General features: G+C 39.8%; 1 protein-coding gene across 1 annotated transcript in view; it reads left to right on the forward strand.

The window, feature by feature from the left end:
* Prdm5 (PR/SET domain 5) overlaps window positions 1-19,326 on the forward strand; it is a 184,962-nt gene that overhangs the window by 564 nt on the left and 165,072 nt on the right. The window contains exon 2 of the mRNA XM_031382082.1: window positions 14,852-14,935. Within this exon, the coding sequence (XP_031237942.1) occupies window positions 14,852-14,935 (84 nt within the window). The remainder of the gene's footprint in view (window positions 1-14,851; window positions 14,936-19,326) is intronic.

Below are 19,326 nucleotides of genomic sequence, written 5' to 3' on the forward strand. Positions count from 1 at the left end.
TTTTTGAGTTTTATCCTGGCATTGGATCATCTTCTAGAACTGCACAGGCATGGGATCAGGTTAAGCGCAGGTTACCCTGTCTGTGTGATGACTTACAACAGATGTTGGTTGGTTGTTCCCTGCAGAGATGTAGAAGACAGGACACCAGAGCACTCCAAATCTTAACTTAGAACTTTAGAACATGGTGGCTTGAGCTATTGTCGGTTAACAGACTTGAAACGAAATAGAGGAGGCAGGGCAGAAAGCACCTAGAGTAAGCAGAGCCAAGGGTCACTGAGCAGGGTCCATGCTTGGTACTTTGTCCATATATATATCATTTGACTTTACCCCTCAGTACTCTGTAGAACCAACTTTTAGTTATCGTTTAAAAGGTGAGCAGAGGAATTCTGCAGTTAGACAACCTGCCGAGTTAATGAATTAAGCTTCAAACCCATAGTTTCTGAAAGGAAAACATACGCACTTTCTAGAACAGTCTGTTATAGAACAACATACTTTGTCAACCTTGCCCCTGACATGTCCCCGGCCTCTCTTCCTTGCTGTTTTGGCTTTGCCCTGTTAGCAGATCTTAGAAAAGCAGAGGTTCAGAGGGCAAGCGTGTGAACATAGCTCTGGGTTTGCAACATGACCTACAAGAAGTTTACATAGCTCAGGTGGTTAAAAAAAATACATATTGAATGTAGACAAACAAAACACAGGAGTTAATACTTCAAGTTAGTGATGAGTTGGATAGATAATGCCAAATGGCAAAATGTCAACATCAGCAGTCTTGCACAGCCAAGGACCACCATCATCAAATGACTCCCATGTACCATTGGCATATACTTCGGCTTAGGTCTTAGGGCATGAAAATCTCCTAAATGAACTTTGCTGGAAGGTTTCTGGTATAACTATAATTTTGTGTTCATGAATAGTGGAACGCCAGACAGCTGTTCAAAAGTAAGAATTACTGCATAATCCTTCTTTTGGTTTCCTGAGACCAATTTTGGTAGTTGGGCAGTGCATTCTCTTGGACATTTTCATCCTTGTGTTGGAAGTACTACTTGGTGCTGGATGAAGTATCTCGAGTTATCTATTGCAGCAGTGGTAGACATTTATCTTCTGCTGCTAATATAACTTAAAGAAATCCACAGGGTTTCACGCAGATAACATCTAGCATGATGACCATGCAGAATATGGCTTACAAAAATCCAGACTGTTTTTGACAGAGCTATCATTCCAAGATAGTCAATCACAAGGTCATGGATAGCTTCACTGATGCCTGTACACCAGGTTTTTCCTTCCCTGTACTCCGAGGACAACGCTGAAGCCACACAGCAGATTTTAACTGAATTGTAAGGCAAAGCTGAATGTTCTTACAGGCCTTGCCTATTTCACCGTACTTCATCTCTTAATTATTTTCCAAGTCACCTATGTAAATCTTTTCCTGACTATATTTTAAGAGGTCTGAGACGACAACAGCTGTGATTGGAGCTCTGTTAAGGACCTCAATTAAAAATCCTCATGCTCTTCTAAACAGATTGTGAGATTTACCACTTTAGACCGTGTGTTGCCAACAACAGATGTTATAGCATACTTTTAGAGCAGGTATGCTTATATAAATCTTCTGTTTTACAAAGTGATTGAGATTCAAGCTCTGTTTTGATTTAAAGTTCAGAGACTAGAATCCAGAATGGGCTTGGGGAAGTCTTCCAAGAAACCCACGAAATACCGTATTTGTACCTTCTGCAGACTGTCTGGGATACCCTTTCTGATGGCACTCCTTATTTCTTTAGGCCCACCTGTTTGTGAAGCATCTCTTTCAGTGGGGCCCTGCAACTGAATCTAGATAATCTAGACCATTGTATAAAGACTAATTTGAGTGACATTTCACCATGTCCTGGGCCCTGTAAAGATGCGCCCTTGCTCATGTACTGGTTATGCTTTACTTTGTTTGTAGGAAGCACTGACACTTGATTGCCTAACAAGGTAACAGTCATGCATTAAAGCCTGACTGTGCTCCTTTAACAAAGGGAAGAGAAAGTGTGTTTTCGAGCAAAAGTAGGGAAGACGAGGGTTTAATAGGTTACAAATAATGATATTTTAAAGAACGTCATAGGTGATCTATTCCACACGTTATCAAGGTGTGGGTGGGCACACCAGAGATTTATAGCTGCTTCTCAAGTCTCCATGCCTTCAACTCCCTGTCTCTCAGACCAAGGAGACACTTCTCATGAAAAACTGTTAATGAAAGTAAGTTTAATGTCCAGTTTGTAAAAAAAACGGAATAAAAATGTAAAGGTAAGTAGAAAGTGTGAAGTTTGGAGGAAAATATATGATTAAAACAAACCAAACCAACCAGCCAAACAAAGGAACAAAAAACCCAAAAGAGAAAAGCAAACAGAGGAAACATTGCCATGTTAATACCAGGAGACCAGATTCTGTGTACTAATGTGTTTTGCTGATTACTGTTGAAGGTGACCCCTCAAATTGGATTTTTATCTTAGGGCTGAAACTCTGCCAGTAGATGTTTATTACATTTTCTGGTGACCGATGGTAAGTCACTAATCTGGAAATAGAATCGCTACAGTGACATTGTCTTCCCTGTTTATACAGTCAGGTGTCACCATGGGGCCTTGTGCTTCCTGCTGTGCTTACAGACTTTTAAAGATACATCAGAGATCCCTTTAAACTGATGTTTTCATTGAGACTTTATATTTTGCTTCTGTGTTGATAACAGCTATCAGTAATAAATTTGTTTATAATTTAATATAGTTTGGCTAATGAAACATTTATGAAGCTATTGCAGTTGGTAGGAGCTATCTGTCTTAGGAGATGGAGGGTGAATGACAGATAGCAATTATGGTGTTTTTCTCAGTCCTTACTGAAGCCAAACAGCAAAACCCTGCTTCCTAGGTGACACAGAACTGATACTAGAGCAAGGTCTAGCCACACTAAGGTGGTTCATCAGATTTGAACTCAGGTCATTCCATGTATGAGTTGGGCATCCCTCATGTAAACTTTGAAGTGCTCCAAAATGTGAAACTTTTTGTATGTCTATATGATACCAGAAAGGGAACATACTTCTGATAGTATGAAATCACCTTCAGACAATGTGTAAAGTGCATATGAAACATGAATTCTCTAGTAGATGGCTTTCATCCCTATCTATCTATCTATCTATCTATCTATCTATCTATCTATCTATCTATCATCTATCTATCTATCTATCATCTATCTATCTATCTATCTATCTATCTATCTATCTATCTATCTATAGCTTTAGAATACTCTCCCCTGAAATGTGGAATCCAGAACACTTGGTTTTTCATAGACTAGATTAGGAATAGTCAGTTAGCTTGTACTCTTCCTATTAAAAAGGCATTTTCTCTGTTCTCATAAAATGTTAAGTTCATAAATTCACTCAAACACAAAGATTATTTTACTGTATTATTATTTCTTATATTATATATAAATATATAACATAAATGATATATAAGAATATATAAAATGTAAATATATAATATATAATATGCCATTATACTTTTAAAATATAGATTTGGCATATGAAAGAACACATGTGATACTTACCTTTCAGGGCTTGGGTTGTTTCATGCAGCACTATGGTCTCCAAATTCCATTGATTTGCCTACAGATTATATAATTTCGATGTGCATGGCTGAATGAAAAACTCTATTGTGTGTGTATGTGTATAATTAATTAATACGTCACATTTTCATCACTCGTGTCTCTGTTTATTGGTACCCAGGCTGATGCTATAACTTGGCTAGTATGAACAGCTCTTTTATGGTGATTGAATATATTCCATGGTGAAGTTGTGCGATAATATTTGTTTATGTCATATTGCACACAGTCATTTAATCACTATATGCTAGGGTCTGTCCTAGACACTTGACTAGAACAGTGAAGAAAATGAATGTTCTGGTCTTGAGCACCTTCATTATCCAGTAGGCAAATCTTATCCTATACTAGAACCTGGTAAGTACTAAGAAAAACGGTGGAAGTAGGGCTTGGTCTGGTTGGCTGGGCCATAAGCGAGGAATGTTATAAATTAGCTATCCGAGCTAATTTTCATTAAAGTGAGATTTGAATAATGACATGAAGGATGGTAGGAAAACAGCCAAATATATTTCTAGGGGAAGAACATTCTGGCTAGGGAACAAGTTAGTCTGAAATACTGAGACAGACAAACTTGCTTTGCCTGTTGGTTTCCAAGGAGACTAGTGTGGCATTCCAGTGGGTGAGCTAGGGCAGATCCTCAATACCTTAACAAAGGGAGGGTACTTAAAGGAGAGTCTCATTTCCTAGAGCATTTCATGCAGCTGAAGACTGGCATTAATTTGAATGTATTGGAGACTTACCTGTAGAGGAGGGCTGTATGCTTATCAAGGATTACTCTGGCTGCAGCCTTGAGCATACTCTTGTCATGAAAAACTGTATAAACAGAGATTTACTAGGAGTTTCTTAGCTATAATCTATGGGAGGCAATGAGATTCAGACTAAGTGACAGCTCTAGCTGTATTTGGAAGGCACAGGGGACAGAATATGGTAGAGTAAGAAAGGACAGGAAGAATCAGGGAAGTTTCCAGTGGCTTAACCTGAGATCCTGAAAGGACTTAATTGTTAAGTCAATAATTGAGATGAGGAGTTTGTATGGAGCAATTTTGAAGAAATGGATGGTGGTAGAGTAGCATGAGTTCCATTTCAGGCTTGTTTTTGAGATGTCTGTTAGGTAAGTGTGACATGTCAGAAGCATCAAGGTGAAAATATGCTCCTCCCACCTGTGTTCACTATTGTCATGCATTTTATTCTGTGTATAAACTTTATAGTTGCAAACCTTTCATTTAGACAGTAATTGCCTTTTAGAACAATACTAAACAAAAAAGGGCCATTGTCATTTACCTGTTAGTTACTTTTTCATGATAAAATCTCATGCTGCACAGAAGTGACTTATGGAAGGAGTTTATTTTGACTTACAGTTCAAAGAGTTTTCCAAGGAGTTTATTTTGGCTTACAGCTTCCAACTGTAAGTGGAGCAAGACTATATATTCTCAAAGCTCACCCCCAGTGATGGGTTTCTCATAGCAAGGCTACACCTCCTAAAGGTTCCACAGCCTCCTCAAACATTGCTACCAGCTGGGTCCCATGAGTTCAAATACATGAGCCTATGAGTGATAGTTTTCTTTCAAACTGTTGTATTCTACTCCTTGGCACCCAGTGGCTCATGGCCATCTCATGACGGAAAATGGATTTAATTGATTGCCAGATTTTTCATAGTCTCTTAACAGTCTCAACCTGTTCAATAAGTTCAAAGCCTAAAGATTCCTCTGAGACTCAAAGCAACCTCTTAACTGTGGGCCCCTGTTAAATTAAAAAAAATGACGTAATTTATTTCTAACATGTACTGACAGAAAAAAATAATGCTCGTATAGTGATGGTGGAATAAAGTAAGACCAAAATTCAGGAGAGCAAATGTCAACTCCTGTAGCTCTAACGCCACTGACTAAGACTTTAGTTTTAAAGGTGTTAGATGGCTCTACCCACTCCAGCTTTGCTGCCTGAAACATACATCTTTTCTTGTGCAGGTTCCACTGAAACTCAGGCTTATCCATCATGCCTTTATGTAATGGCATCTTACAGCCTCCTGGGTTCTGAGAGCCTTCTTGAAAAGACCCTGACCCTGTTATTACATCACCTAGTCTCAGCAGCTCTTTTAAACTATAGAGGTCAAATCTCTGACCACTCAATCTTGTATTTTTCGTGTCTACAAAGCAATTTCCTCATAAATAATAAGCTATTTTCCTATAGATAACAATGCCAGGTTTGGTTGCCTATTTGGGGTGGACGTTGGCTCCCATAAACTTTATACTAGCAGTAGGTTTTGTATGTTGAAAGCAGTTTCTGGGAACATGAAACGAATTAGACTTTCTCTTTCATAGATTAGAGACTCAACTGGATGAGGCCTTGCCCTGTAGGCACTAATCTCAATTAACAGCCTCTTCTCCAGCATATGTCTAGGCTATGGCATTAATCTTCCTCGTGCTAATTTTTTCTCTACACTCTATATTTGATATTCTTTTCCCCAACTTGCTTATTTTCATTGTAGATGTGCATCAGAGTGCCATCAGAGTGCATCAGTAATAACCATGCCACAGACTAATCACACTGTCTTGAAATGACTTCCACTAAGGAAATAATCCTTTAAAATTTAGCCCAGGGCAAGTTCTTAGGGCATGGGTAAAAGGCAGTCATATTCTTTATTAAAATATTAGGACTGGCCTCTAGTTAAGCTGCTAATATCATGTGATTCTGAGATTTCAAGAGCCAGGCTACTACTGTATGCATGCCTGTAGAACTGCCATCTTCTTCTGCTCCTGAATAAAGAATACAACTGCCATTGCAGTTCTCATTTCCAGAGTTTTTAACCTAGTTCAGTTTACTTAATGGATTTTTACAGTTTTTCTTATTAAACGATGTGTGCAGTTTTCCCTTTGAATCTGTATATAGAAGTTGTTGTTCTTTTACTTTGGATGGTTTAAATGACTTCCAATGTTTTCTATTTGCTTTTCTATTTGGTGGATATTTTCTCAAGGTCTCTTGATTGTTTATATTTGTTGATACTCTGTTTTATAGATAACATTTTAATTTAATTGGAAATCTTGCCAGGTCTCTTGGTTTGTCTCTAAAGCTCAGAGAGTTTATTAAAGTATGTCTAGGCTCTAGTACCACCTTGCTTAATTACTCTTGTCACCAAGAGTGAGTGATTCCGATGTCACTTAGTATGGGAGTGACTTGATGTTACTTAACATAGACATGAGTGACTCCAAGGTTACCTGACACAAATCGAGTACCTCTGAGATTACCTGGCATGTCAGTCCCTCTGGGAATGAATGAGACCATTTGATCTACAGAAGTAGATTTATCGTCAGCTTTAGAAAACCATCTTCCAAGTTACTGTCTTTCAACCTACTTTTTAATATCCTCTGAACTATCTAGGTTGGAGCTGTCCTTCATCTCTTCTCCATAAATCTCATTCTTGGCCCTCTTTGTTTTCCTTTGAGATATGACTTTAATTTGATTCTTGTTTCTTCCTGTGTTTCAATAAAATTTCTAAAAATATACATTGTGAAGTCATCTTTTTTAATTATTAAAAGTTTTCATTAATGGCCGATGGGAGATGGCTGAGTAGATGAAATGCTAGATAGAGAAGTAGATTTTAGATTTCCAGGGCCAACCAAAAAGCTGGGGGGCTTTGCAGTTCACCTCTAATCCAGAGTTCAGGGGATGGGAGTAGGGGATTAGTCAAGCAAGCAGCTTGCTACACTAGACAAATTGGTGAGCTCTGAGTTTGATGAGGGGTCCTAAGTAAATATGATGTAAAATGATTGAGGAAGACATCTGTTGTCCACCTCTGACCTTTACAGACATGCACACACTTTTGCAGTCTTATATAGGTACACCTACACACATGAGAAAGTGAGAAAGTGCATACATACATGTTCCCATACCACAAACCCATACACATTCTTAATTAAAAAATTAATTAAAAATTTAAAAAAATTTTCCGTGTTGTTGTATTTTGATGTCTCTAGGTCCCATTAGACAATTCATGCATTCTTATGTTATGATAGTTGGTTTTCTTGTTTGCTGTGCTGTGCTGTGCAAAGATTGGGTCTATCACTATTTGTATCTCCAGCCATTGCTATTTTCACAATCGAGGATTCCATCTGCCAAAGAAATTTGCCTGTCTTTCTCTTTTTAACCCCGCTGAGTTGGGGTTCAGTTTTCACTTTGATCTCACTCTCTCTAGTGGGTATGAGGAGTGTTCCTTTAGGCCATTCTTGTGGCCAAGTCAATCCTGCAGGTGACAGTAGGCTGCTAAGATGATTTCTCAACTCTCTGGTCTCCATGTACTTTTCTGCCCATTAAGAGCCAGTGCCTTCCCCATCTCTGGCTTTGAAGTTCTTTTCCTTACTGTCTAGTTTTCAGTGACTGGCTCAGGCCTTCCTACTCTCTCCCTTCCTGTTCACTATCCTCATGCTGGTTCTTTCTATCTCTAGACCTTACTGTTAATGCAGTTTCTCACAGATGCTAGTAACAGTTGTTTGCTGAGAAAATCAGGTATCTAAAAAAGTAGGTTGTAGAGGAAATATGTTGCTTTCTTGTATATCTCTCTGTATATTTATGCCCATGTTTATGTCTGGCTGCCTATATATTTATATATGCTTGTATCTATTCTCTCTCTGTCTTTCTCTCTTTATCTCTATGATCCCTAGTTCCTAACTCTCTACTGTTTCTTTTCCATGTATTTTATGTGATACATTTATATCGCTGAGTGAAGAGTTATGGGCACCACTGCATTTCTTCCCACTTCCTGCCATAGCAACTGTGGCTAGTAGACATACCTACATTCCAGGTGGGGAGAAATAGACAAACACACTGCATTGCATATATTTCGTAGTTGGCCTCATTTAAGGACTTCTGAGGTAGTCCCATGTGATGTTTTCATTCAGGTCATTAGTTCTCTTATCACAGTAAATGCAGATTTTTACCTCGTTATATTAAGATTCATAACAAGGCCAAAGTTATAAAAGTAAGGTGAATTGATATAGGCAGGCAATTAGACTCTGCCTTAACATTCACAGGAAGGAGAAAAGATTGGGTGATCTTCACATTAAACTCTGTGGAAATACATTTAATATATTGGAGGAGTCCTAATTATATTACAAGAGCATATTTATGCACAGTACCTTAATAGTGAGACATAGTCATGTTCTAAAGGAGACTGTCTAACACTGGAAAAAAACAAGAAGAAAATGAAAGAAAAACACCGTTTCTGCTCTAAATGAGATCTGTAGGCCTTTTATTTTAAAAACTAAAGCTGATGATTTTAAAGGCTTTAAGACAACTGCTTGAAATATAAGAATCCCCTTCATATTATTAATTACTAACTGTAGATGTTTAGTATACTAATGCACATTTGCATAACTCATTTGTAATTAGTTGTGTGAAAATTGATTATTTTGTAGGTTGAAAATGGTCAAATGTTGGTAGTTTCATGGGATTCAACCCAAATTTTATGCCCCTAATTTTCCTTTTCTAAGTAAATTTCCAACCAGATTTAAAGTCATGAATGATGACTTCTATTTAAGTTAGGTTGCACAGGAAGTTCAAAAAATAAGTTAAAAAATCAATTTTAAGAAAATGCTGTTTGTATATTGGAAACAGTAGTGAATAAAGGTTTTAAAACAGTGGGGAGTCCATAGAGCCCTGCCTGAGGCTACTATTCCCAGAGAGAGCAGTGAGTGCAGTCTCCAGCGAAAGGCAAATACATGGTCTGCTGTAAATATCTGGCATGTTTCTACTATAAATAAGGTTTCTGCTCCTTTCCTATCTGTACTGGCTAGTTTTGTGTGTCAACTTGACACAGGCTGGAGTTATCACAGAAGGGAGTTTCAGTTAGGGAAGTGCCTTCATGAGGTTCAGCTGTGGGGCATTTTCTCAATTAGTGATCAAGGGGGTAGGGCTCCTTGTGGGTGGTGCCATCCCTGGGCTGGAGGTCTTGGTCTCTATAAGAGAACAGGCTGAGCAAGCCAGGGGAATCAAGCCAGTAAATAACATCCCTCCATGGCCTCTGCATTAGCTCCTGCTTCCTGACTTGCTTGAGTTCCAGTCCTGACTTCCTCTGGTGATCAACAGCTATGTGGAAGTGTAAGCTCAATAAACCCTTTCCTCCCCAACTTGCTTCTTGGTCATGATATTTGTACAGGAATAGAAACCCTGACTAAGACACTGTCCTAGTGCATTTGGGTTCTTATCTATGCTTCAGTCCTTTGCCCATTATTTAATTAACAATTTGTTTTATTTCTTTTCTCCTGTACTGAGAAGTGATTGATTGGTGTGTGTGGACTCATGGTGCTGAGAGAGACTGATTGATTGGTGTGTGTTTATCTGTGACACTGAGATTATATTCTTATTGGTATATGTGGATGTGTGCCACTTGGTGTTTTTGTTGAGACTGGCATATTGATTGGCATGTGTGAATCTGTGGCACTGAGAATATATTCTCATTGGTGTGCATTGGCCTGAGCCACTGAGAGAGTGTGATGAGAGGAACTGAGTGCTTGGTTTACGTGGATCTGTGCCACTGAGTATAGGCCAAGAGCTTTCAGGAGTAGATTCAGGTTATCCCACAGGGCACGTGCATTCCATTGATGAAAGAGTTTGATGAAGAGTTTGTGATTGTAGAACAGAATAAAGGTATATGTCAAGAAGGTTTTCAAATTCATTTGTGGGAACATTGGGTGAGCTAGTTGCAGCCAAATGGAGAACCCTTTTCTACAGACTCAGATGGTATCTAATGACATTTATGTTCTGGGCTAGTGGGAACTAGTGGTCTGCAGAGCTAATCTCAACAGGTTTCACCTGATAGTCATAAGGAGGCTAAATCACACACTGAAGTGGGCAAGATGTGTTTTTGAGGAAGCTGAAGACAGTGCAAGATAATTAGGCTCTGGATCCACAACACTCCCACTCTCTCCAATCAGGAACTTCTAATCAGTCCTTCAGCCTTGTAGAAACATTAATAAAGGTTTGGCTTTTGTTTTCCTGGGGACTTGAATTCATGTTACCTTTTGCAATATCTGATAAAGGTTAAATACGTGATAGAGTGATCTGAAAATTGAACATACAAATCCTAAAATTTATCACAAAAGCACCTTATTTTTCCATCTGTTTTCAGATTGATCTTCATTCTTCTTGAGCTCAACAGTTCTGAGTACTGAGTATCTGCTGTGAGGACAGTAGACCCTTGGGCTGGCATTGGGTCTTCCTGTTTGTCAAGGTTCTCTCTGAGACATGATGAAGTAGCCAGTGATGGGCTGTCTACCAATGCCTCTGGTCTCTGTTAGCTGAGGATAATCAGGCTTCTCAGCTCCATGACTCAAGTGTTCATACTTGTTCCAGATGGGAGTTCCCGCTGAGGACTCCATGGAGTCCTTGTCATGGTTCTGATGGTATTAATTCCCTCCCACAGGTCTCATTTCTTATACAGCTTTTGTGTGCCTGTTATCAGATACTGATTTGTTCTCTTCTTCTTCTTCTTCTTCTTCTTCTTCTTCTTCTTCTTCTTCTTCTTCTTCTTCTTCTTCTTCTTCTTCTTCTTCTTATTCTTCTTTTTTTTTTTTTTTGACAGAGTTTCTCTGTGTATCCCTGGCTGTCCTGGAACTCACTCTGTAGACCAGGCTGGCCTCAAACTCAGAAATCCGCCTGTCTCTGCCTCCCAAGTGCTGGGATTAAAGGCATGCATACCACTGCCTGGCTTGGTCTCTTCTTAAGATATAATCTCACTACATCCTCCAGTTGGTTTGTGGCTCAGTGAGTTTACCAGGCTGTACTTGAAACTGGGGTATTCCTCTTTCCTCAGCTTCCTGATAGCCATGGCTAAGATTGACAGACATTGGCCACCATTCTTGGCCAGAGGATAGCTTTTTGAGGAGTGCGTCTCTGGAGCTGTGTGTCTTGTCTGAAGGGTGCCCGAGGTGGAGTACCTTCATATCTCAGCATGAAGTGGACCAGAAGGAATGCTCAGACTTCCATGTCTCCAAACCATGTTTTTCTAAGGATCAGATCAGCCTTTCCATGGCTGCAGTTGACAGTCTGAGTCTCATCAGTCTTGTTTAGGTCATTCAGAATATGCTCTATTTGAAAACTTTCTGGATAGATTTTATTCTAAGATTAATAGTTAAGAAACAGTCTTGGGCTAATGACATGGCTCAGTGTGTAAGGGTGCTTGGTGACAAATCTGATGACCTGAGTTCAATCCCCAGGACCCACATGGTGGAAAGAATGTAGTTCTCCAACCATCACTTGTGTCTTGTGCTGTGCATGTGTGTGTATAAAGTAAGTAAATGAACAAAACTTTAAAAATGGTAAAGGAACAGTCTTGGCTCTTCCACCATTTGTGCCTCCCCAGGATATGTCTTTTTCATGTGGAAGTTGAAGGGCTTAATTTATCATTTGTAGTTCTTTTTAGCTATATTAAATTTTACTATTCCCAGCAGTTTTAAGTGCTTATTAAATACTTCTTAAATTATTTAATTTCCTTTTGACATTGAGTAGAGTTATTTTTCCATTAGCAAAGTTAATCAATAATCCCCTCTTAGGTTTTGATCCTTTTATATATCTCTACTCCAACACAAAGGGAAGATTCTCCTGGAAAATATTTACAGATAGATTGGAAGGACCCCATAGCACAGTGACTGTTGGCCCACTGCATATTATTCTACAGAATTTCTGGTAAATGGGACCCACTAATAATGTCTCCTCTTTTTGAAACAACACCAGGACTTGGGGTGTACTGTGGCTAAAATCCTTGGTTCAGTCCCCTCTACTGTCTAAAACTGGATTCAGTGGCCCACATGTATAACTCTACTACAGGCGTGCAAGAGGGTGAGAATCTCAGCAGCTCAGTGCCATTTCAGCAATATGTGGGTTTGGAGGCCTGCCTGGGGTACACAAGACCACGGATAAAACACAAACAAACAAATATGGAATTGGAGGCCTGTCTGGAATGAGACCATGGCTCAATACTCCTCCCTTCCAGCTCTACTAATAGATACTTTGAGTAGGAGGCTAGCCTGGGGTACATGAAGCCACACCTCAAAACACATACACACATACAAACAAATAGAAGTGTCCCTTACTATTAAATGTAGCCTTATAAGTCCCCACACCTTTAGATGTCATCCCTCGCAGCTGGCACAGCAGAGTCTCTCTGGTTCTGTGTCCGGCTGCTTCCTCTCGCAGGGTGTCCAGGCTGCACACTTGGCAGGAAAGGATGAGTCAGCAGGATCTCAGTCCTCTCTGGCTGGGAGTGTGGGAGTAGGGGTGTGGGAATGGGGTTGGGGAGTAGACTTCATTTTGTGATCTTTACTGGGGTAATAAACAAGGGCTATATAAACCTTAGACAGTGTAAAGTGATTTTTCTTAGGGTGAATGTATATTGGCTGAGGCTTAAGGTACTGGGAGTGCCTCATTTTGTGGAGACGTACTGCACGTGTTTCCAGACAGGAAAGGAAGATGAACCTGTAATTTCTCCAAGGACTATCTGACATACCTCAGGTCAGGCTCCCCAGATAAGGTCAGGCAGAGAAGAGGAACCTCTGCTGAGAAAAGGCTCAATTTGTGTTGAACTTGGGGGAGCTGTTCAGACATGGTAGACTGTCGGCCGCCTTACCCGTCCAGTTAGAAGTAAGGAGGCAAACACCAAGCCCTTCTCCATGCAGTTTAATCAGGAACCTTCATATTTACTTCTTCTTACTAGCTAGCTTCTTTTATATTCTTCTATATCTTCTTCTTACATCTTACTTATTACTACTTACATCTAAATCTCTCCTAACCCATCACCAGCCCTAATCCTAATTCTATATCTTACATCTATCCTTACATCTTACTTCTATATCTACATCTTCTCTCCTATCCCATTACCAGCCCCAATTCTACATACTTACTCACTACTTCTTATATTCCCCCTCTACATACTTACTGTCCATCTCCAGCCCTCAGCCCTTGTGGGTTAAATACTTTCCCTGGTCCCAATCAGCATCAGCTATGTGGCAAAGCATAATAGGCTACGAGAAATCATGCCAGCTTGGATCATAAACTAGAGGCACACAGCTTTTCCAACTAAGGCTTGTTTATCTCAATGCTTTCTGCTCTGGCCGGAGACCAGGTGTTCAATATATATATATATATATATATATATAGGGTAGCAGCTGCGGCTCCCCACAGTAGACTACAACCTTAATAGCAGAATCTTCCAACAGTCTATGCCTCACAGTTGATAGACACAGAGTCTACACTTCACAGTGTACAAGGATACGTATCCTCGTGGCTTATAGGACCTTGGGTCTTCTTGGGTACTTGTACGAATTCTATCCCCTACACTTTATTTCCAGATATCGATTTTAATGAAGTCTAAGGTTCAGTGTTTGGAATGACAGCCCCAGTGATTCTCATGGAGTGGGCTTCAAAGCACACATTTTGAGATTCTCATAGATCAAGAATAAGCATCAGGCTGTTGGAAAGATTTGCAGGGAATTTTAAATCTTATTTATGAACAGCCTTCTGCTGAGACTGGTAAGCATACTTCTTTCTTGTGCAAATAGGGATGAATTTAGGATTTTTATGGAAACCAGGTGATGTTCTGGCTGGTGGGCTTGTCTCTCAAGTCAGGCATAACTCGTGCTTTTCATTTGAAAGCCCCTGCCAGAGGTTTGAGGGGGATGGAAACAGAGAGCACAGTCTTCAGAACTTATTGGAATTTTAAAGTGGAGCAGTTTAACCCTTTTATGTTGGCTTTTGTGTTGTGGGTTGAAGCTTTTAGACTGAAACAGATGAAGCTGGATGCTAAAAAATATGGAAATACACATAGTAGGTCTGATTGTTCTGGCAGCATGTGTATAGTAGAGGATTGCAAATTCGATCATCAGTAGGAGGAGAGGACCTCGGCCCTGTGACGGTTCTGTGTCCCAGTGTAGGGGAATGCCAGGGCCAATAAGTGGGAGAGGGTGGAGTGGCAGGCATGGGGAGGGGGGAAGCAACAGGGGTTTGTTCTTGTTGTTTTTGTTTGTTTGTTTTTGAAGGGGAAACTGGGAAAGGAGAAATTTACATGTAAATAAAGAAAATATCTAAAAAAATATGGAAATGTTTTGTGTTACTACCGTAGCTTGCATTAAATAATTAATATTTAAAAATGAAGATGTGGATGAAGAAGATTACAAAAGATGAACTGGTTTAATTTCATAGCTGATTACTACATTTATTCTTTTTCAATATAATCATTGCTATACAGGGGGAAAAATTTGGACCCTTCGCTGGGGAGAAGCGGATGCCTGAAGACTTGGATGAAAATATGGACTACCGACTGATGTGGGAGGTAAGGGTGCCCTATTACACACAAGAAGTGTGCTGCTCCTTTTATGATACTGAGGGTGTAAGGCCATTGAATCAGTACTGGCTCCAGTTCTATCTTAGGTACTGAAAAATCTTATTGTTTTTACAGATTTATTTTTTTTAAATTTTGTGTGTGTGTGTGTGTGTGTGTAGATGTAATTGAAGGTGGATGTTGAGTCCAGAAGCAGGTGTGAGATCCTCCTGCCTGACCTGTGGCAGAGCAACCTTGGCATTTTGCTGTGGAGCCATCTTTCCTGACCAGGAATGTCTTTATTTTGCAGTTCAGCATTAAAAGTATTAGACTGACAAAATAGTCTGCTATACAATTCTTTGAGGACTCTGAAATTTAAATACTGTCATCGGAAATGATACTTTCTGTGTTTAAGGTTTAGATTTCAAAGTAAACTTGCAGTTGAATTTAAAATTGGATTTTTGTAAAGGAAATTGTGCTTAACTTTTAGCCTTTAGTTCTCTATTGCGGTTCTAATCATAAAGAAGTAACTTTGCATTAGTTGTTCAATCCAGACATCAAACTTAAGCTGTACTTATCTTTAGGGTATACATGTTAGTAATTAAGATGTGGTAAACTGTCTTTACCATATGAAGTTTCTCTTCTGTGGGATTTGCATATGTGAGTGTGTGTTATTTATCATACAGATTTCACATTCTAGTTTTAATTACTGTTGTGGCCTCTAGTTGTTAGAAGAGTGGCCTGAAGATCAGGACAAGGGAATCAGAGTCTTGGAGAAAGTTGAAAGGGGTATTTTGAAGATGCCAGCAGCAAGAATTCTATTAGTTGGGCAAGAGATGAGGCATGTGTAGATGGTTTGAAAGCCATAAGTCAGAAAAATGTGTTTTTGTTTTGTATTGGTTTACTTTTGCGACAGGATCTCATGCATCTCAGGCTGGCTTAGAACCTATTAAAAGAGATTTATTTCAAAGTTTACATCATGCAGTCATGGGATCTAAATGTGTAGACATGGTGGTTTGATGAGAATGTCCCCCATAGGACCAGATGTTTGAATATTTGGTCCCCAGTTGGTGCCACAGTTTGGGTAGGTTCCTAGCTGGAGGAAGTGTGTCATTTGGTGTGGGGTTGGAGGTTTTAAAAGCTATATACATTTCCAGTTCACTCTCTTTGCACCCTGCTTGCTGTTCCAGTGTCCATGTCTGCCATCTGCTGCCAAGATTTCCTGCCATGGTGGACCCTTTTCCCACTGGAACTTAAAACCCCAGTAAACACTTCCTTCTATAAATTGCTTTGGTCATGGTGTGATATCACAGCAATAGAAAAGTGAGTAACATAGAGGTGAGGTCCATAGGCTCGAAGCTCAGATGAAGGGTAATGCTGTAATCTTTAGGCAGATCTGCTTTTGGAAACCCAAGATTCTTCTCTTAAAAAAATGGACCAGGTAAGTGAGAGTTCCATTCTTTTAAGTAATCTCTTTGACTTAAAGTGAACTTATTGTACAGAATGTCATGTTTGGTGTTTGGTGTTTGGTTCATTCATTTAGTATGACAACTTAGCTGGCTGACATATAAATTTATCACAGCATGTTGTCTGCAAGCAAAACATACATATATGCATCCTACTGTTACTAACACTGTTGGTGAGGTGTGCAGTTAAATGAAAAAAGAATTCCAAAAGGTTTTTGCAACACAAGGGTGGGGAGTAAATCCTAGCAACAGTCTACACTGTAATTCAAGTGGAAAATGTTATTGATACTGTTTTATTTTAGCATGCTGTTCTAATTGCTTATTTTTATGAATCTAAAATGTTTTTATGGCTTATAACATGTTTCTGTAGGGTCTTAATTTTCTCAGCAGTTCGTTTTTTTGCCATAAGGTTTTCAGAAATTAAATGTGACAAATGAACTCCTTACCCCCTAAAAAAGCCCCATACAATATTTAACAAGTTGCTAATAGCTTTTGATTTTTTTTGTCTGGAAATTTTAGAGATGAAACCAATGCTTTATACAGCTTAGGCATTTTTAAGCAGAGAGGGACTAATTTTACTCAGAAAAGAAATTTTTGAGAAAGTAATGTAAGTCTCCATGATTGCTGAAGGATGATACCCTGGACTCAAGTAGTATGTAAATGGAGAGTGTTTAATTCTGCTGAAGCCCAGCATCCTGGGTTTTCCCATTACCAAGAGAGAAACAACTAAGTGAGCTTGAAGGCCTGATTTAAAGCACATTTGAGAAACCTGGGGTAGGTGACCTTCCTCTTACTCCATCTCTAGGGACATTTTATTACTGGGGCATGGAGGTTGGAAACTGAGGCCTGCAAACTGTTGCTGAGGAAGTAGCTGAGGAAATCTGGAAACTGCTGCTGACCCATTGTCCTTGCCTCAGGCCAGGTGGTAGGGCAGCTTCTGAAGCCTGGGCTTGCCTGGAGTTGCCCAGTACTGAACTGCCCATTTGAAACCTGTCATGGAGTCAGCCTAGCCTTCTCACTAAGTGTATGCCATGTTTCTGCATTATATATGGTATTTTGGCAGCAGATTATTGGTTCCTGTGGCTCTTCAACGTCTTTACTATTTTAGTTTTACATAATAGCATCCCCACTGTTCTTACTCTGCTGCTCACAGAACTTTATGCATTTCTATGCTTGGTGATGTTAGGGTCACATGATGACTGGTGCATTATCTTTGTTTTACTTTGTACTTAATATTTATGCGTTGAATGAGTTACAGTTTGTAAGCTCTAAAGGATACAACTGCCGTTTCAAGCTTAGCCTTTCTCCCAGGATATTTTCTGTATTTAGTCCTCTCTGTGTCCTTTCTATCCCTTCTTTTCCCTCCCTTCTCTCTTTATTATTATTAATTTATTTGTTGACAGTTTTTGTCCCTCAACTCTCATTTATCTCTCTTCTAAAGGAGTTCTCCCTTCTCCCTCCAAGTTCCCATTCTACCTTTGTTAAAGTTTGGTCTGTTGCTATGTATTGTAATGCTAAATTCTATACTTCAAGGTATTTGCCTAGGAGTGTCTACTCCTGTTTACAAGCTTTTGCTGTGCAAAAAGTCGTTTCTCAATTTAAAACTATTGTTAAATAACATTGGCTACAGCCAATTACTGGAGGGATTAGCAGTATCAAACCTGGAGGGAGAAGGAAGAACTAGAGAGGGAGGAAGCTGCAATCATGGGAGAGGAACCATGAGGTCATGGCCAAGAGAAAAAGCAAGTATCTAGGGTACACCACTGGGGAGGTAGCCAGGCCTGCAGTTCAAGGAGTAGATTAGGTATGAGCCCCACAGTAATTGCCAAAGCCAAATAAAATAACCACACTGTAAGTCTCATTTATTTGTAAGGTAGTCAGGGACAAGCTTGAATTGATTGTAATAAATACCTTCATATCTTTAACCTGCCTGTGTGGGAATGGGTCTTGGAACTGTGCACTAAAGAAGGAATAGTGAACCAGTGGCTATATCACCCACACAATGACTTCCCTCACCTGAAAGCTCTTACCAACTATTAACTCTCCTAGATAAGCATAAGCCCATGAACCTCTCCCCTTTATATCACTGAATTTCGATGGGCTGTCTTGTGCAGACTCTATGCACTATAGCTGCTGTGAACTCATGGTTGCCAAAGCCTTGACATACCCCTAAGGCACAATTTCATTGCCCATTTCCCATTGGCTATATTCTTTCTGCCCCCTTTTCCTGGTGTGCCTTGGGAACTGATTTACATATCCCATTTAAGGCTAAACATTCTGCAATCATTTCTTTTTAGCCGTCTGGAACAGCCACAAATCTCTGCATTAACTGCTCTTCACTGCACCAGTGTGTTTGATTGAGGCTGGGATTTTCATTAGTGTAGGGCATAAACCTAAGTATTTGTTTAGTAAGCAAAAGTAGTTTCATCTCTAGTGCATGTAATCTCCCCAAATCTGAGTCTTTGACCAGCTCCACAGTACTGGTCTTGAATTACTTCCTGTGGAGCAGGCCACTGATCCAATCGGAAGTCAGTTGGTTATCCCATAACAGTTATGCCACTATTATATCAATAGGCCTAGTTTGCTTGTAAAGTTGGTATTACGGCATACAATGTCCAGAGCTGAGAAAGACCATTGCTGCCTTTTCCCTAACTGCCAGCATAGCAATGAAGCCTAACCAGGTGGAAGGAAGCTGCCAGTATAATCCCAGCCTTGTTTGCTGTGTTTTGTAAGCAAGATGGATGTGTCTTTATCAGCAGGCTCTTTTGGGGGCCCATGGGACTTTCCAACAACTCATATGGGGTATCCCACACTTGATACTAGGATTAATAACACATGGACTCTGAGATTGGCATTATGTAGGCATGGATGGTGCCTCTGTTCAAACACTACTTTTTCCCTCTCCTCTCCTCTCCTCTCCTCGCCTCTCCTCTCCTC

The sequence above is a fragment of the Mastomys coucha genome, unplaced genomic scaffold, assembly GCF_008632895.1.
Source record: "Mastomys coucha isolate ucsf_1 unplaced genomic scaffold, UCSF_Mcou_1 pScaffold20, whole genome shotgun sequence".
NCBI lineage: Eukaryota > Metazoa > Chordata > Mammalia > Rodentia > Muridae > Mastomys > Mastomys coucha.